This window comes from Martes martes (genome assembly GCF_963455335.1).
Source record: "Martes martes genome assembly, chromosome: 4".
Taxonomy (NCBI): domain Eukaryota; kingdom Metazoa; phylum Chordata; class Mammalia; order Carnivora; family Mustelidae; genus Martes; species Martes martes.
The window spans coordinates 106,643,671-106,664,281 of record NC_137891.1 but is presented as its reverse complement, the minus strand read 5'-3'; the positions used below and the strand labels follow the sequence as shown (position 1 = coordinate 106,664,281).

The window sequence follows — 20,611 nt, the reverse complement described above, 5'->3', positions numbered from 1 at the left end:
TGAGCTGTTGATATGCTTGCTTTCAGAACATTTCTATTGAGCTATCTTCAAGTTCACTGAATTATTTCCTTAGCTGTGTCCAGTCTTCTCATAAACCAGTTGGAAGAATTCTTCAGCACTGATACCTTGTTTTTTATTTCTCCCATTTCCATTTAATTTTCATTTTTTATTTTTTAAAATTTTTTCTTATAAGGATTTTATTTATTTGAGAGAGAATGTGTGCATGCATGCATGTGGAAGCAGGGGAAGGGGCAGAGGGAAAGGGAGAGAGAGAATCCCCAGCAGACGCCTCACTGAGCACAGAGCCCCTCATGGTGGCTGGATCCATGACTATGAGATCATGACCTGAGCTGAAATGAGGAGTTGGATACTCAAACTACTGGTGCCCTTCCATTTACTATTTTAAAAAATATTTCAGGGTCGGGGTACCTGGGTGGCTCAGTGGGTTAAGGCCTCTGCCTTTGGCTCAGGACATGATCCCAGGGTCCTGGGATCAAGCTCCAAATCGGGCTCTCTGCTCAGCAGGGAGCCTGCTTCCTCCTCTCTCTCTCTCTGCCTGCCTCTCTGCCTACTTGAGATCTCTCTGTCAAATAAATAAATAAAATCTAAAAAAAAAAATTTTTTTTCAGGATCTCCCGGATGACACAGTTGTTGAGCATGAGACTCTTGGTTTTTGCTCAGGTCATGATCTCAAGGTTGTGAGATGGAGCCCCATGTCAGGCTCCCTGCTCAGCTCAGTGTCTGCTTGGAATTCTCTCCCACTCCCTCTGCCCATCCCATTCAGGTTCTCTCTCGCGCGCACGCGTTAATAAATCTTTTTTAAAAAATCTCTTATTTTTCTGCTGGAATTCCCCAGTAATTCATACATTTTGTTCACCTTTTCCCATAGATCCTTTAACATATTAATTATAGTGATGATAGTGCCAGTATCTGAGCCAGTATCTTGGTCTGGTTCTGTTGACTGCTTTATCTATTCACAGTGAGTTCTTTCTCTTACTCTTTATTCTTGCTCTTGAAATTTTTGATCAAAGGCTGGACATAGTGAATAAAAAGCTGTGGTTATTAAGATAATAGTATTTATAAACTAGAAATAGATATGCCTCTTCTGTCAAGCCATTATTGGATTAGGTTTTTGCATGTGTCACAGAAGCTTTCTCTTCATATTCATGGCATTCCCACCCTCCCTACTAGTACTCCCCCCAAGCTGTCGACTGCTGTTTCTTATTACTCAGTGCTAGGTTTTTAGTGACAGCAGAGGGGCATTTATTAACTTAACCCTGCCTCAGTCTTAGGCAGGCCCTGTGAACCTGGCCTTGGGAGTATGTTTTGTGTTGTTTTCAACATTTTTACCCCTCTTGTGAAAGCGAAACTCTGCTGTGTACATGTGGATAGTCTTGGGTGAGAGTGAGTTTCCTGCTCTTTTTCCAGTGGTAGCAGAACATCTGCTTTGTGTTGGTGCAGAATTCTATGTCCCTCCTTTAGTGACTTTTTTTTAGTGGTTGCTTTAGTATGCATAATATGGATTTTTAACTTACCACAAGTATGTTTATCTTTTAAAAAAAACTTCTATTTTCTACTGTCTTATGCGCTTATTGCCATTCATTTCACTTTTATGTGTTGAAACTCCACAATACAGTGCACCTGTGTTTGCTTTATACCAGGGGTTAGCAAACTTTCCCTAAACAGCAGATGGTGAATATTTTAGGCTTCAAGGGCCATAAGGTCTCTCACAACTTCTCTATTCTACTGTTATAGCACAGAAGCAACGGTAGACAGTATATAAATGGATGAGTGTAACTGTGTTCCAGTAAAACTTTATTTACAAAAATAGATGGTGATCTGGGCCATAGCTTGCTGATCTCTGCCTAGATAGTTATCATCTTAAAAAAGGGCTTTATTGGGGCGCCTGGGTGGCTCAGTGGGTTAAAGCCTCTGCCTTCGGCTCCGGTCATGATCCCAGGGTCCTGGGATCGAGCCCCACATCGGGCTCTCTGCTCAACGGGGAGCCTGCTTCCTCCTCTCTCTCTCTGCCTGCCTCTCTGCCTACTTGTGATCTCTATCTGTCAAATAAATAAATAAAATATTTTTAAAAAAGGGGGGGCTTTATTGAGATAATTCATATACCATACAATTCACTGATTTAAGGTATATAATTAAATGGCTTTTTTACTTACTTTTTTTTTTTTAAGATTTTATTTATTTATTTGACAGACAGATCACAAGTAGGCAGAGAGGCAGGCAGAGAGAGGAGGAAGCAGGCTCCCTGCTGAGCAGAGAGCCCGATGCGGGGCTCGATCCCAGGACCCTGGGATCATGACCCGAGCCGAAGGCAGAGGCTTTAACCCACTGAGCCACCCAGGCGCCCCAATTAAATGGCTTTTAATATACTCACAGAGTTGTAAAACCATCACAACAATAAATTTTAGAATAGTTTTATTCCCTGAAAGAAGCCTTGCACCTGTAGCCATTGCCCTCTAATTCCCTTATCCCCTAATTTGCCCTAATTCTAGGCAACCACTAATCTACTTTCTGTCTGTGTATATTAGCCTACTCTGGCCTTTCATATAAGTGGAATCATAATGTATGATCCTTTGTGACAGGTTTGTTGTACTTAGCATGATGTTTTCAAGGCTCATCCATATTCTACATGTGTTAGCATTCATTTATTTTTATTGCCAAATAATATTCCAGCAGTGTGTGAGAATTCTGGTTTCTCTACATACTCACCAACACTTCTTACTGATTTTTTTTATTTAGTTATCAAAGTGTGGGTATGAAGGTGTTTCTCATTGTTTTGATTTGCATTTCCCTGAAAGGTAGTTAATGATGTTTTGTATCTCTTATGTGTTTATTGGCCATTTGTTTTGGAGAAATGTTTATTCAGGTTCTTTGTTCATTTAAAAAATTAGATTATTTATCTTGGGGCTTCTGGATGACATAGTTGGTTAAGTGATACCTTGGTTTTGGCTCGGGTTGTGATCTCAGGGTCATGACATCTGGCACTGCATCAGGCTCCACACTCAGTGCAGAGAGTGCTTAAGAGTCTCTCTCCCGGGGCACCTGGGTGGCTCAGTGGGTTAAAGCCTCTGCCTTCGGCTCAGGTCATGATCCCAGGGTCCTGGGATCGAGCCCCGCGTCGGGCTGTCTCCTCCACGAGGAGCCTGCTTCCCTTCCTCTCTCTCTCTGCCTGCCTCTGCCTACTTGTGATCTGTCTGTCAAATAAATAAATAAAATCTTTAAAAAAAAAAAAAAAGTGTCTCTCTCCCTCTGCCCCTCCCTCCGGTGCTCACTAGCTCTCTTTCAAATGAATAAATGAATCTTTAAAAAAAGAAAGAAAGAAAGTGGATTATTTATTTTTTTGAAGTGTTTTAAGAGTTTTTCATATAGTGGTACCTGGCTAGCTCAGACGGTGGAGCCCGCAACTGTTTATCTTGGGGTTGTGAGTTTGAGGCCCATGTTGGGTATAGAGATTACTTAAAAAAATATTTTAAGGGGTACCTGGGTGGCTCAGCGGGTTAAAGCCTCTGCATTCGGCTCAGGTCATGATCTCAGGGTCCTGGTATCGAGCCCCACATCAGGCTCTCTGCTCAGCAGGGAGACTGCTTCCTCCTCTCTCTCTCTGCCTGCTTGTGGTCTCTGTCAAATAAATAAATAAAATCTTTAAAAACATTTTTTTTTCAAAAAACAGAAGAAGAGTTCTTCCTATACTCTGGATACAAGCCCCTTGTTAAATATATGATTGGCAGATACTTCCTCACACACGTGCATTATCTTTTAACATTGTCATTATTGTCCTTGGAGGAACATAAATTTTAAAATTCCAGTGATGTCCAGTCTGTGGTTTCTGTTTTTGCTTTTGTTACTTGTGCTTTTGATGTCTTATTTATATGAGAAACTGTTGCCCAGTCCAAGGTGGTGAATATTTTAGTTTTTATGCTTAGGTCTTTGATCTGTTTTGGGTTAATTTTTGTGTATGGTATGAAATAAGGGCAAAAACCATTTTTTGCATGTGGGGTATCCAGGTGTAACAGTGCATTTGTTGAAAACACTGTTCTTTCATCTTGGCATCCTTGTCAGAAGTCAGTTGACCATAAACGTGAGGATTTATTTCTAGATTCTAAATTCTGTTCCATTGCTCTATAGGTTTACTTTTGTGCCGGCACCACACTGTTTTGATTACTGTAACTTTGTAGTAAACTTTGAAATTGGGAAGTTTGAGTACTCCACCTTTGCTTTTCTGTATGAATCTTAAGAACAGCTTATCACTTTTTTCAAAGAAGTCAGCTGGGATTTTGATAGGAGTGAGTTGAATCTGTAGATCAATTGGGGAAGTATTAGCATCATAACAGTATTGTCTTCTGATCCATAAATATGGATGTCTTCCCATTTATTTAGGTCTTTTTAATTTTTTCATCAGTATTCTATAGTTTTAGAGTATAAATTTTATACTTTTTTGTTAAATGTGTTTGTATTTTTTTGATGCTATTGAGAATGGAAATTTTATTTTATTTTATTTTTTATATCATTCCTATATAGGAATACTGTTCATTTTTGTATGTTGATAACTGTGTCCTGCAACCTTGCCAAACTTATTTTAATAGGTTTTTAGTAGAGTCCTTAAGATTTTATATATATAAGATCCTGTCATCTGCAAATAGTGATAGTTTTATTCCTTCACTTCCAGTCTGGGTGTCTTTTATTTCCTGCCTAACTTCCCTTGTTAGATTCTCCAGTATAATGTTAAATAGAAGTAGTGAGAGGGGGAGAAACATTCAGTCATTAGCCATTAATTGTGCTGTGGGGTTTTTGTAGATGCCATTTAAGAATTGAGGATGTTCTTTCTATTCCAAGTGTGTTGAGTGTTTTTGTTATGAAGGGGAATGTTAAATTTTGTCCAACTCTTTTCACACCTGTTGAGATGATCTTGTGGTTTTTGTCTTTTATCCTATTGATATGATGTGTTTGATTGATTGATTTTCATATATTGAGCCAACCTTCCATTGTTGGGATTAATTCCACTTGGTCATGGTGTATGCTTTTTAAAATATATATTCTTAGATTCCATTTGCTAGTATTGAAGATTTTTGTATGTATATTTGTGAAAAGTTAGTCTCTTTCATTTCTTGTGGTGTCTTTTGTCTCATTTTGGTATGCATTTTTGTATGTATATTTGTGAAAAGTTAGTCTCTTTCATTTCTTGTGGTGTCTTTTGTCTCATTTTGGTATGCATTTTGGTATAATACTACTCTTATACAGTGAATTGGGAAGCATTTCTTCATCATCTATTTTTTTGGAAGAGTTTGTAAGGGATTGATATTTATTGTTCTTTAAATGTTTGGTAGAATTTATGTTTAAAAAAATAGTAGGGACCAAGGTTAATATTATTGATGCCGAGAAATGTGCACACCGGTTACTTTGTCAGGCCATTAGTGTGGGGGTTTTGAGTCTCTGATCAATAGTTGACTAGCAACAAGCCACTGACTTCAGATTTTTTGAGTGGCTTTTATCACCTTCTGTTTAGTGTAGGGCTTGGGGTCCTGGAGGATTTTTTCAGTGTTCTTGCTCCACTCTCAGTTTTCAGCAAGCCCTACACACCTTGCCCCAGTGGAGTCTCTGCTCTTGCTCAGCTCTCGCGGATAGATTGCTATTGTTTTGTACTCTAGTCAAGGCTTTGGTTGCAAGGGAGAGAAAATTTGGTTCTCCTGCTGGAGCCTTATTTTTAGGCAGTCCCTTCATACCTAGAGCCAGAGTGGGTATTATTAATGTTCCTGCCCCTTCTCCCACCTCTCCCCACAGCCTTTTATCAAAAGAAGGAACAATTGTCTTACCCTCTTCCAACAGCAGCAGACCTTTGCTTTGTATCAATGTAAGATCTTGGGCCCAACGTGGCTTCAGACTTGCCCCCAGCAGTAGATGGCTGGGTTTTTCTCTCTCTCTCTTTCAGTGGCAGCTGACCTTTGCCAGTGACCAGAGGGTGGACAGATTCCTGCCCCTTCTCCAGTAGCAGCTAGCTTTGTTTTTACCCCTCTTTCAGTAGAAGCTGTTTTTTTTTTTTTTTTTTTCCCCTTGGGCAAGGGTTGTTAGGGTTTCCTTCTTAGGTGTTTAAAACTTATCCTTAATATTTTTCTATGTATTATATTTCAAGGTTGTCTTTTTAGAAGATGAGGTCCTGATAAGCAGAAGGACATTGAGAGAATTTAGAGAAGGATGCTTACTATTTGGTTACTATTATAATATGCCAATATGTTTGTTCTTTTACAGCTTAGGCTTGATTTCCGACTCTTTTCACATGTTTTTCGATAGCACTGCCATTTTGGCTGGATTGGCAGCATCTGTTATTTCAAAATGGAGAGATAATGATGCTTTCTCTTATGGGTAAGACTTTTTAAAAACCTTTTTATTAAAGCATAAGAAATACAGAAAAATACAAATCTTAAGCACATGAATTTTCACAAATTGAACACGTGTGTAACTTGAGCCCTTAACCCACCTGCCCCCCCACCATGCCTCCTTCTGGTTCCTTCCCACGCAGTACTCCCTAACTTGGTGGATTCGTTTTGCCTGTTTTGGAACGGTGTTTAATTGGTATCTACAGCATGTACTTTTTTTTTGCATCGAAGTTCTTTTGTTTAGAGGTAGGACATCTTGGTTTTACCAAAAGTTTTTAAGTGAAATTTTTTGCTAGATAGGAGACTTTCTTAACTCTTAACCTTTTTTTTTTTTTTTTTTTTTGGTGGGGGGAGGAGGAAGAAGAAAGTTTCAGTATATAAAAATGGTGATGTTTCTTTCTTAGAGGGATATTTTGTTACTGACTTATTTAAAGTTATCATTTCCTAATACGATTTTATATTATTTACCCTCTTCAAGCTCTGCTTTTATGAAAAATGCTTGTTTTCATACTCTTGCTCAATTTGGATAATTAGTCAAATATTGGAGAGTTTTTGTGCTGGAGAGACTATATTGGGACATCTGGTCTCACTTCTAAGCCTAGTACTATTTAGAGGCAGAGTTTACCTTTTCCCATCTCTGATTGAGAGAAGCAGTGGAGTGTCCAGTGTTTGATTGACTCTGCCTGAATGTTTTCTTTTTCAAGTTCATAGAGTATTTTGCAGTGTAATTATATTTATGTGTAAGCAGCACTCAGGGGTAATACCTTCCTTCTCTGTCTCTCCACCTTCTTTCTCTTTCCTGTTCCCCTCTTACCTCTTACTTTTTGACTCTTTCCCTTCTGTCCCCCTTCCTTGTGAGTGCTTTCTCACATTATCTCCTTTCTTCACTCTTTCCTGTTTTCTCTTTCACTCTCATCTCCATCCTCATCTTCTCTGCCATCTCTCCTGAACTCCCGTCTCCCTTCTCTTGTTCTTTTTTTCCAGTTCCTTGTGCCTGTGCTCATGATCTCTCCCTATTCCTTGGCCTTTCACACCCCTTCCTCTATTTCTCTCTCCCACACATCTTTTATCTTTCTTTTCTCCTGTTATCTCTCTCTCTCTACCCTCGGCCACTGTCTCTCTCAGGCTCTTTCTTATTCCTCCTCCCTCTCTCTCAACTTCTTAGCCCTAGTTCTTTCTTCTCTCCCTTCTCTCATTCCTTTTCTCACTGATCCTCCTTCCGGAAGGTTCCCTTTCCTTTATAGTGTCTCTCCTTCTGTCCTGCCTGCTCACGTCCACTGTCTTATGCACACTGCTTCCTCTTCTCTCTTTTACTCTTGTTCCCTCACTGCTGCTTCTGTTCTCAAGCCAGAACGCGTGCACTTTCTCTTGTATGTGCTCTTGTTCTCTTCAGATATTTATCGAGGTCCCACTATGAGTCTGGCTTTTTGCTGCTTGTAAAGATGAATAAAAGATGGCTTCTGCCTTGGAGGAACTTGTGCTCTAATGAGGAAACAGTGCTGTAAAAACACCATAAAAACTGTACATTGTGACAAGTGCCAAAAGAAAGATAGATGAAATTCTGTGACAGAACTTGCTGATTTGGAGTATAACCAAAGTGATGTGGCTATTTGTAAGATTATAAAAAGTGAGACAAAAAACACTAATTATACTGTTTCTATTGCCTACAGTGAGGGATCTCTATATCTATAAATCCAAATAGCTCAGAAGAGAACATTTTCCATGGCATTATGCAATCAAAAGATTCCTAAGTGTGTTTTGGATCATTAAAGAAAGATTGCATGTAAAGTTCTAATCTTATGTTGGAAAATTAGTAATTCATATGTACTATAAATAAAAAATCTGATTAGGATATCTTAACAATTTTTCAGAAAAAAAATTTAAACATATTCAGGATAAACAGTAGGTGACAATAAAAATGATCAGTTCCTTAAATCTTAGGGTACCTATTGTTTTCTATTTATAAAGCACAGTCTCCCATTCTAAGATGGTTTTTAGGAACAGCTTTGAATACCTCAGTATCATAGCAGCTTTTAACTATTCAACTCTAACTAGTTAATATAAGGGAGTGATATTCTTGCCACCTTTTTATTTCTTGTTTTGTCTTTTTTATTTTTTTCTTTTGAGAAGGGAAAAATTAGGGAGTAAAATCTAATGCAACATTTGAAACTATTAATAGTTGCTATAGTAGTAAGTAGCAGCAGTAGTAAAATGTAGGTTCCAGTACATCAAAGTGACACCGAATAGGCTAAGCCTGGGGATGAATCCCTAACCCCCCAGTTCAGTATGATCATGGCAGCAGACTGACTGGTAGAAGAGTAACAGGAGGAATATGAGAAACAGAAGAGTTCTCAGTATTTCTTTATAGAAAAGTTATCTTTGTGTCTGGTCACACTCCTGTTTTTGAAATAGCAATGCCAGCATAAAAGTAATATATGTCTGAAAGGTAGATAAATGCACATGTACATGCCTTTGTATGTATGTATGTATCATTGTATCTTTTTTTGCCTTGGCTAAAGAATTCAGATACCATCATACTTCATTAGGCAATAGCACTTTCATGAATGTGCTGTTTTCATTCCAAGACTCACTGTATCCAAGTAAATGTAGTCATTTGTAAAGGCAAGTATGTCTGGTTTTCACGTTTTTCACTTCAATCCTGCAACCAAGTTTAGCAAATATATTAAGCTTAATTAAGTCACTTTAGCCCAGCAGTTTATCAGAATTTACAGAGCACCTATTAAGCTAGGCATTAGAGACAAAAAAGACACCTGGATAACATTCCTACCTTTGATCTTGAAATTTAATGGAACTCAAGGACAAAAGGCTTTCTATCAGGCTTTAGCTATGGGAGTAGAAGAGTGGGCTAAAAGAAAGTGCTTTTCATTTTGAGGTTAGTAACCCTGCTGATATATTAGATCAATTCCTAAGTGTTTACTATGAAAAGCCAGCTGAATTTAATGAACATTCTCTCCTGAAAAATAAAAAGGCATATGCTTTGACAAATATTATGTAAATTTAATTTATTCGTATGTGTTAGAAGGTAGAAGTATGCATTATTTCTGAGTGGAGAAATATGTACTATGTTGGAATGTGCTGACAGAGCAAACTCCCAACAGGACTGAATAGAGTGCTTTTAAAGAGTTTGTTCTCTTTAAACATAGTTCTTATAGTAAAAATTGTATTGCCTAGAAATTGACATAGAAAGCTAGAAGAAGCAGTGTTTCTGATTCTCCTATTATATTGTTTAAGGACCAGAGTGATTAACTGCTGTTAGCACCCTTTGAATAATGTTTGGACATGTAAAACTGCCAAGTTAAAGTTGTTTCTGATGACTTTAACTAAGCCAAATAGTACCTTATGGAAAAAATAAAATCTTTCCCCGATGCTTCACGCAGGAAGGAAGCAGAAAGCTTCAGAAGTCCATGGAGAAAAAGACAGGTATTTTTAACATAGTTTAATTAGTATTATGTGGAGCTAGAATTGATTCTAAAAATAGGTAATTGAAACATTTTTGTTTAATTTATTTATCTTAGAAAAGAGTGATAGAAATATAAATCTCAAGTTATCTCTGGGGTAATTCAGAAATAATTTTATTTTCCTCCAGATCAAAGCTCCATTTTCCAAATATTTGAAAGCAGAAAGTTACAAAACAAAAAAATGTAAGGAATTCTTAGAAAAAAAGCAACCAGTAAGTTAGAAAAGCCCCTCTTTTCAAGTCCTTTTCTTCTGCTTTTTATCTTTAGATCCTTCCTTTGCCAACTTGTCTAGTCTAGTTTTTCCTTCTCCAGGGGCAACTTGAGATTTACATTTCTGTGAAAGGTCTTTCTAAGTCTGCTTATTCTAAGAAGGTCTTTATTGGCTTGTAGAAATGGATGTATTTTTGCAGTATTGTGCTATTATACATAATTCATTATAATTAAATTCATTTCCTCATTTCTACAATATATGTAGAATAAAACACATTCTACTATAAATACTAGGACTTTGCTGGCTGCTTATAACCATATAAATATGGTTTAGAACCTCTGAATATGTATAAATTTATTATTTAATTTTTAAGAAATAATAATTCAGTTGTTTGCTTTGCTCTTCTTTAGGTATGTTAGAGCGGAAGTTCTGGCTGGCTTTGTCAATGGCCTATTTTTGATCTTCACTGCTTTTTTTATTTTCTCAGAAGGAGTTGAGGTATTGTAAATAATGATTAGACTCACTAAATTACATTTCTATAATGAAAATGTTTATGAACTAAAGATATGTGTTTACAGAGCTCTTTCACGCTATTAAATATTGAGGACAGTCTGGGGTTAGGTAAAATATTATGTAAAAGGAGCATATAAAATAGTTGAAAAACTTAAGTATATATGAAACTACTTGAAATTGAAAACAACTAAATGATAGTGCTTTATAGGCTATGAATGAAGTGTTGACTCTATGAAAACTAAAAGCACAATCTGGATAGTGAGGTCTGTGGAAAGAGTTCTTAAAAAGAACCTGAGAGTTTTGCTGGTGAATCTTTAATATTTGGTACAATAAAAAAAAAAGGAAAGAGAAAATTGAAAGACCAGTGAACTTAAAATGAATGGCAATATTATTTAAGATACCAAAGAGAGATAGGTTTTAGACGAAATAGTCATGCTTTTAAGTATCTGGTTTTTTATTTGTTTAAATATTTTAAATATTTAAAAATAGTAATTATTACCTTGTCTACAGTAAGTGAGCACTGTTTTTTTTGTTTTTGTTTTTTCCCTATAAACTGTCTTGGCATATATTTTTAGAATGCTTTTAATTTTGAAAATAATAAATTTTTAAAGATTGCTTTTTGTTTTTACCAGTTGATCAATCAGAAATTATATCAATGCTCTTTGTTTGTATTATGTGTTTTCTAGAGAGCATTAGCCCCTCCTGATGTACACCATGAGAGACTGCTTCTTGTTTCAGTTCTTGGGTTTGTGGTAAACCTAGTAGGAATATTTGTTTTCAAGCATGGAGGTCATGGACATTCTCATGGCTCTGGTATGATGGTTAGAACCCTGTGTTTCTTTCTTTTTCTCTTTTCCCTCATAATTGTCATTTTTGAAAATTGATAAATTTTAAAGTTAAAGCCTATGTTGATTTTTAATGAAAAAAATAATATGTTAATAGACTTTTATTAATGTCTTCCTGAACCATCACTCCCCCTTCTCCATGTTCTTCCCTCTGAGTGCCATCTCAAGATTACACATGTTCTCAGCTTGGTGTGGATTCTTCTAGAACCCTGCAGCTGATCTGTTTAGTATGACACCATTTATATGAAACCAACAAATAAACATAAAAACCACAAAACAAATCTAGTTCCTAAAAATTAGAGTGTATGTGGGTATGATTCATTATACCCTCTGTCTTTGAGATCCTTCTATTTGGTATACATTAGTCTACCTTCTCTTGTTAACATAAAACTTCATGGTGGGGGATACAATGGCTTTTTTAAACTGGTCTTCTGTATATAGATTTTTAAGTTTTTTCCACATGAAGCATATCCTTGTGAACATGTGCAAGTGTTTTTCGAAAGCTGTATTGACCCATTTAGTAGCCGTTAGTCACATGTGGCTATTTAAATTTAAATTATGGTTAATTAAATTGAATAAAATTAAAAATTCATTTCTTCAATTACACTAGTAATGTTTCAAGTGCTCTGAAGCCACATAGGGCTATCATATTGGATAGCAGATGTAGAACATGTCTATCACCACACAAAGTTCTTTGAATTGCAATGTACTGGAATATACGTAGAGTTGCTGGACCACAGGAAACACAGTTTTTTAGTTTCAATAGACAATGGCAAATTGCCCTCCAAAATGACTCATCCACATTTACCCCAGCAATGAATGCCAGTACTGATTTCATCCCATTCACATCAAAACTTATTATTATGGCTTTAACACTGTTTTGTTAACACTTTGATAAAAATGTTCTCTCATTTTATTTATTATTTCTCTGATTAGTAGTGAGGTTGAAAATCTTTCTGTGTTTTTAGGCCACTCAAGTTTTTCCTCTCCTGGAATTGTCTATTTATTTTTGCTTGTTTTTCTATGGTCTTCCTGTTAATCCATTTATAATAATTTTTATATATTTTGTATACTAGTCATTTGTTTTTTGTGTTGCAAACATCTTTTCCCAAGCTATGACTTATCTTTAAACTTTTATATAGGGGTTCTTAATTTGGATGTAGTCTTAGTGTTTCTGTCTTACATTTTTTCTGGTATGTTTTCTACTTTGTTTGAGAAGTTTCCTATTCCCAAGTCATAAACATATACTCATATTTTAATACTGTTAAAATATCAGGGTTTTTTTCTTCATCCATTTTGTTCCTTCATCTGTATGTAATTTGTTTTCATATGGGGTGAGTTACGACTTAACTTTGTTTTTTTTTCAGTGTGAATAAGCAGTTTTCCAAGCACCAATTATTAACCTGCCTTTTACCCCATTGAGGTAAAAGAACACTTTTAGCCTATATTAAATTGCCTTTCAAAGTTGTTTGGGCTTATCTTGCTCAACTGGTTTTTTCATCAGCTTGTCAAGTTGTATGAAAAATCTTTTTGGGATTTTGACCGGGAATGCATAAAAAATATTTTATGTCTTTTACTAAATTGTCTTAGCTATTTCAATAAAGATCTTTGTATTTTTTGGTCAGTTCATTTTTAGGTAATTGAATGTTTTTATTACTATTAGGAATAAAAACTATTATTCCTGCTTGTCTTATTGCATAACCAGGACCTCTAGCACAATGTTGATTAGATATACTTCGTTTGTATCCTTGTGTCCCTGAATGATCACCCGAGTAACTTAAAAAATGCTGATGCCCAGGTTTATCCCAGAATATTTTTGTTAGAATCTCTGGAGGAAGCCCCAAACATCAGCATGTTTTAATGCTCTCCAGATGACTTTAATGTGCATTCTTCTTAAGTCAATGAAGAATGCTACTGAAATTTTACCATTTGGTCTGATGTTTATTATGGTCTGTTTCTAATGAAACTATTTTATCAAGTTAAGGATATTACTTTTTCTTTCTGCATCTGAAGTAATCATTTTTTCTCTTTAGTTAATTTAAAATTTGTAATTACATTGATAGATTTCTTTTAAGAAACTATCCTTAAATTTTATGGTTAAAATGTATCCATTTAGGTCTGCATTTAAATGTGTGATGCATTTTCAGTCAATTTTTATATATGGTGTGAGGTATGGGACCAATATCATTTTCTTATATATAAATTTCTGGTTGTCTCAGCACCATTTATTAAAAAGATTATCCCTCCCCACCCCACTGAATTGTCTTGGCACTCTTGTCAACAATCAGTTGACCATGAATGTGAGAGTTTATTCTGCACTCTCAAGTCTATTTCATTGATCTATATGTTTATCCTTATGCTAGTACTCTACTGTCTTGTTTAATGTATCTTTGAGATAGGTTTCACATTGGAACATAGGAGTTATACAACTTTATTCTTCTTTTTTAAGATAATTTTACCTATTACTTACTAATTTAAGATTATTTTACTTATATATATTTCCATATAGGGGCTTTTGGATGGTGCATCTGGCTAAGCATCCAACTCTTGGTTTAGGCTCAGGTGATGACCTCAGTTGGGGTCATGAGATCAAGCCCCACGCTCTGCTCAGTGCAGAGTCTGCTTAAATTTCTCTCTTCCTCTTCCTCTGCTCACTCCCATGTGTGCATGTGTACTCTCTCTCTAAAGTAAATCTTTAAAAAATTTTTTTAAGATCAGCTTATCAATTTCTGCAAAAAAGGGCAGTTGGGATTTTGATAGAAATTGTATTGAATCTGTAGATCAATTTGGTAAGTACTGTCATGTTAGCAATTTTAAGTCTTTTTTTTTTTTTTTTTTTTATTTATTTGACAGAGAGGGAGAGATCACAAGTAGGCAGAGAGGCAGGCAGAGAGAGAGGGGGAAGCAGGCTCCCCGCTGAGCAGAGAGCCCGATGTAGGGCTTGATCCCAGGACCCTGAGATCATGACCTGAGCCGAAGACAGAGGCTTAACCCACTGGAGCCACCCAGGCGCCCTACAATTATAAGTCTTCTGATCCATAAACATGGGATGCCTTCCCATTTACTATAGCTTCTTTATTTTCTTTCAACATGTTTTATTATTATTACTGTACATGTTTCACACTTCTTAACTTTACAATTAGGCTTTTTTTGTTGTTGCTAATTGTAAATGTGATTGTTTTCTTAATTTCATTTTTTTATTGTTCTTTACTAATGTACAGGGATACAGTTCATTTTTGGATATTGAGCTTGCATCTTGCCACATTGCTGAAGTTGTTCAATATTCTAATACATTTTTAGTGGATTCTTTAGAATTTTTTGGTATCATGTCATCTGCAAATAGAGATAATTTTACTTCTTCCTTTTGCATCTGAATTTTTTTTCCTAGCTTAATTGCCCCGATGAGATGTTTCAGTACAATATTAAAGGTTTTTTTATTTATTTGATAAGAGAGAATGCACTCATGCAAGTGGGGGGAGGAGCAGAGGGAGAGGGAGAAAGAGAATCTCCAGCAGACTCCCCGCTGAACATGGAGCCCAAGGCAGGGCTCCATCTCATGACCCTGAGATCATGACCTGAGCCGAAACCAAGTGTCCTGCACTTAACCAACTAAGCCACCCAGGTGCCCTGCTTCAGTACATACATTCAGTACCATACATTTCAGTAAATAGAAAGTGGTGAGAAAGGATATCCTTATTTTTTTTCCTGACTTTAGGATAAAGCATTCAGTCTTTCTTCATTAAATATGATGTTAGCTATGTCAGCCCTGTATTTTTCAGAATTGCCCTTTATCAGATTGAGGGAGTTCATTTCTATTCCTAGTCTACTAGGTTTTTTGTTTTTTTTTTTAAATCACGAAAGGGTACTGGGTTTTGTCACAACTTTCTCCTTCATTTTTTGAAATGATCAGTTTGTTTTTATCCTTTATTCTATTAAGATGACGTATTACAATTGCTTGGTTTTGGGGTATTAAACCACCTTTTCACTCTTAGGATAAATTCCATTTGGCCATGGTTTATCTTTTTTATATATTGCTTCATTTGGTTTGCTAGTATTTTGTTGAAAACTTTCGTGTCTATATTCTTAAGGAATTTGGGCCTGTAGTTTTCTTTTGATGTCTTTGGTTGGTATTGGTATCAGGATAATACTTGTCTTATGTAATGAGTTGGGAAGTGTTCCCTTCTCTTCGGTTTATTTTTTTAAGGGGGTGGTCAGGGAAGACTGTGCAGTATTGGTATTTTTTAAATCTTTGGCAGAGATCCAAATGAAGTCTTCTGGGCCTGGGCTTTCCTTTTTTGAAGTTTTTAAATTATTCTTTTTTTCTTTTTTCTTTTTTTGCTTGTTATAATTCAGATTTGATATATATTTGATATATTCAGATTTGATTTCTAGGAATGTTTGTTTGTCCATTCCATCTAAATTATCTTATTTGTTTACTTTAGTATGTCTTTCTTAAAAATTCATTTTATTTCCATAAGGTCAGTAGTGAAGTCCTCTTGTTCCAGTTTTAGTAATTTGTACCTTCTGCCATTTTTTTATTGGCTAATTTAGTTAAAGGTTTATCTTTTTTTTTTTTTTTTTTAAGAATGCCCCTTTGGTCATAGGGAAATATTTTTCTAAGCACTGCTGAAATATAATTTGTAAGTTTGGTATGTCATGTTTTTTCATTTCATTTTTATTCATCTCAAAGTATTTTTCAATTTTCCTTGTAATTTCTTTTTTTTTTTCTACTTGTAATTTCTTATTTAAGAGTTTGTCTTTCATTTTTCTTCTGTCGCTGATATCTAATTTAATTCCATTGTGATCAGATGATACACTTTTTAGGATTTCAGGTTCTTTTCAGTTTACTGAGTTTTATTTTATGACCTAGCGTTTGGTCTGTATGGACAAATATACACTGGAGAAGGGTATGTATTCTGCTGTGTTCTGTAGGTGTCTGTTAGGTCTAATTTGTCCATAGTTGTTCAATCTTCTAGTTTTTTTGTTGCTCTTCTGCCTAGTTATCTATTTATTATTAAAAGTAGGTATTGAAGTCTCCAGCTATTATTGTTGAATTGTATATTTTTTTAGTTATTTTAGGTTTTGATTCATGCATTTTGGAGCTGTGTTGTTCAGTGCAATATGTTTATAATCATCATATCTTCCAGATAGATTGAACATGTTATTATGTATGTCCTTTTTTTCTTAAAGTAATTTTTGGCTTACAGTTTATTTTGGGTGATATTATGATAACCATTCCAGCTCTTTTTTTTTTTTTTTAACTGCTTGCATGGTGTGTTTCTCTTTCTGTCTTTTTACTTTCAACCTGTTTATTATGTCTTTGACTCTAAAGTATGTCTCCTATAAGACAAAATGTAACTGGATCATATTTTTTTAATCCATTCTGACAGTCTCTGTCTTTTGATTGGGAAATTTAAACAATTTACATCTCATGTAATTACTACTAAGGTAGGATTTACATCTTCCATTATAATATTTGTCTTCTTTATCTTCTGTCCTTTTTGTTACTCTATTCCCTGATTCCTGTTTTTAAGTAGATATTTTCTAGTATACCTTTTAATTCTCTTGTTTCTTTTACTATATATTTTTTAATATTTTCCTAATTGTTGTCCTGGGGATTACAAGTACCATCTTAATTTAAACCAATTTAGTTCAGATTAATAGTAATTTAGTAATATGCAAAATCTTTGCTCCAATATACTTCTCTGTTCACCTCCCTTCTTTGTACTATTATTGTCATACAAATTGCGTGTTTTTATGATGTCCATCAGTACAGTTTTATAATTATTACTTAATGCAGTTGTCTCTCAAAATATACAGGAGAAGAAACAAGTCACAAATTTAAAAATACATTTATCCTCTGTCACAATTACCTTTACCAGTGCTCTTTATTTCTCTGTGTGGATTTTGGTTACTATTTAGTGTTCTTTCATTTCATTTGCAGGTAGTGTTTTTGTTTATGTGGTAATATCTTATTTCTCCTTTATTTTTAATGGAGAGAGTTGAATTTAGAATTCTTGGTTGAGTCTTTTTCTAACATTTTGATTTTGTCATCCCACTGGCTTTTGACCTCCATCGTTTTTATGGAGAAGTCACCAGTTAATCTTAGTCAAGTTCTGTTATATATGGTAAGTTATTTTTATCTTGGTGTACAGTTTTCAGTGTCTCTTTGACATTCATCAATTTGACTATGATGTTTCTAGATATGGCTCTGTTTGAGTTTATTCTTCTTGGATTTTCCTAAGTTCCTTGAATGTGTAGATTAGTATTTTTTTTTTATCAAAGTTCGGGAGTTTCTAGCCATTGTTTCTTCAAATACTTTTTTCTGTCTCTTACTTCCTTTTGGTTTTGGGGGACTCCTTAATGCTTAATTTGGTATACTTGATTTTCCACAGGTCTCTAAGGCTATGTTTATTTTTCTTAATTTTCTTCTTTTCTGGTCCTCAGAGTGGACAGTCTCTATTGATCCATCTTTAGGTTTGCCTAACTGTAGCTCAGATCTGTTGTTGAGCACTTCTAATAAATATTTTATTTCAGTTATTATATTTCTTTAACTTCAGAATTTTTTGTTTGGTTCTTTTTTTATAATTTCTCTTTATTGATATGCTCTATTTGGTGAGTTATTGTTGTTACACTTTCATTCTTTAGACATGGGTTTCTTTATTTCTTTGAACGTATTTATAATGGCTGATTTAAGTAAAGTCTTTGTCTAAAATCGGGGTCTCCTTTGGGAACATTTTCTGTTGGTTGCTTTTCTTTTTCTGTGTATGTGGCATGCTTTCATTTTTCTTTGCGTGTCTTGTAATTTTTGTTGTTGTTGAAAACTGGACATTTTATATTATAATGACTCTGCTGTCATTACCCTCTCCCTTCAAAGTTTGTTGTTGCTAATATTGCTGTTTTTCTTGTTGCATGACTGTCTTGGATTAATTGCTTTCCTGCAGTGTATGGCCACTGAATTTTTAGAGCTGACTCTAATATTCGCCACACTGAGAATAGAGATTTTCCTAGGGAACTGCAAGTTTGAACAAAACACTTAACTGTGCTCTGAAGATGCTGCTTTTAACAGCTTCCAAAGAAGTCAGATCTCTCCATTGTCTGCACTGCTGCTGGCTTTTAGCTACTGTCAGCTGAGCTGGTACAGGAGGTGAAACAGGAATAGCCCCAAGTAAAAACAGCAAAAACCGTCTAGTCTTATGGAAGTTTGATAGTTTCTTCTTGGATGGGTGCTTTTTAGTTTGTTTTCTGGTTTTGGTTAATTACCAGAGTTCTGAACTGGTTAATTTTTAGATGTGTCCCTTATATTTGTGTTGTTTTAGAGAGAGAGCTAATTTGCCGGTATCACCTCTCTACCATTTTGGAGTTATCTCCCCCTTATTCATGATTTTTCATATAATGCAATACTGGATTTGGTTTACCGGTATTTAGGATTTTTGTGAATATTAGTGATGTTTTTGAGTTGGGTAACATCTGATCTTTTTCTGTGCTTTGAAATATCTTATATAAGATGTTTCTTTGGTGGTTTAATACTTTTTAGGTCTGCTATGGACAGAGTATTCAGCATTATTTTGTTTTTGTTTTTTTCTAAAGATTCTACCTGCTATAATGTAATTCTGCTGATCTTTTATCAAATACAGTGGCTTCCTTGCCTCTTCCTCAAAGTGACCGTATGCATACATTTTGTTTCATCTTTGATTGTATATATAATAGTACTTCACAAAGTTTTAGCTAAGATTTTCGTCTCTGGTCTTCACTGCTTTATCCCCAGCGCCTGGAACAGTGCCTATAACATAGTATCTTCCAAATAAGTATTTTCTGAATGAATGAGTAACATTATCTAATCTCTAAATATTTCTGTGTACTTCTCGCTTATTTTCATCTCTAATAAAGTCTACCACTTCCCTCCATATTTCATTTCCTTCCCATATTTCATGGTAGGAACTCAGTCAGTTTTAATGAATCTGTAACACTTTTTACAAGTAAATATTTAATTGAATCTCTTTTTAAAGCTAATTCTTTTCACTAATGTCAGTATTATTGTAACCATTTTCATAATGTGTTTTTACATACTTTTTGTTCTAACTACTCTTTAGGCCATGGACACAGTCATTCCCTTTTTAATGGTGTTCTGGATCAGGCACATGGCCATGGAGATCATTGCCATAGTCATGAATTGAAACACGGTGCTGCACATAGTCATGATCATGCTCATGGGCATGGACACTTTCATTCTCATGGTGAGTACAGCCAAAATATTTTCAAATGGACAGCCTTCCAAATACACAGAAATTTTGTATAGATTACTTTCTTAGTTGAAAAAATCTCTTGAAAAGGTTTTGTAATCAACTGCCTTTCTAATGAATCAGACTAAATGGTTCCCAGGGCTAGTTCATTTTTAGTATATAATGAAATTAACTCAGTATAATGCCATGGATATAGCTTTTTTTCAGTGACTACATTATATTGTGTGCCACTATTTTAAATGAGTGTCAGTGAATGAGAAACAATTACATTTTAGCAAATGAAAATTACAATTTTTTGAAGTACGATAAGGCCTTTTGTACTACATATAGGCTTATAAAAATACAATAGGGGTTTTCAGTTTTGCACATTTTCATTGTAATTTTTGGTAAATATTGCCTGATACTTCCCTTCCACATCTTCTTTATCCATCTATGGATGGACACTTGGGTTGCTTCCATAATTTGGCTACCATAAATAATGATGCAATAAATAATGGTACATGTATCCCTTCATATTAGTGCTTTTGTATTTTTTGGGTAAATACCCAGTAGTGTGATTACTGGATTATATGGTAGTTCCATTTTTAACTTTTTGAGAAACTGTAAGAAACATACTATAAAAAACCAAGAGTCAAATGCTTAAGCAACTGAGCTACCCAGGTGCCCCTAGAATGGAACTTCTCTATTACTCTGGAATATACTCAGTGGACTCCAAATAACTTAGTGATTTGAGAACTACTGTCAATTCAAAAACTTGTAAATAGTTATAAATTTAACAACATCCTGTTTATCTTTGAATTTTTATTTTCATTCCAGCATTTTATAATAATGGATTATATTAGGTTAAGTTATTAATTGATCATGTGTTCTACTTCTTGGCAATAAAATGCATATATAAATTTAAATTTTTTATTTCCTAGAAACATAAGAT

General features: G+C 35.0%; 1 protein-coding gene across 2 annotated transcripts in view; it reads left to right on the top strand.

Annotated features, from left to right (window-relative positions):
• SLC30A7 (solute carrier family 30 member 7) overlaps positions 1–20,611 on the top strand; it is an 84,894-nt gene that overhangs the window by 9,777 nt on the left and 54,506 nt on the right. For both annotated transcript variants that reach the window (XM_080800312.1, XM_080800311.1), the window contains exons 3-6: positions 6,262–6,375; positions 10,490–10,577; positions 11,279–11,405; positions 19,531–19,674. In XM_080800312.1, the coding sequence (XP_080656438.1) occupies positions 6,262–6,375; positions 10,490–10,577; positions 11,279–11,405; positions 19,531–19,674 (473 nt within the window). The remainder of the gene's footprint in view (positions 1–6,261; positions 6,376–10,489; positions 10,578–11,278; positions 11,406–19,530; positions 19,675–20,611) is intronic.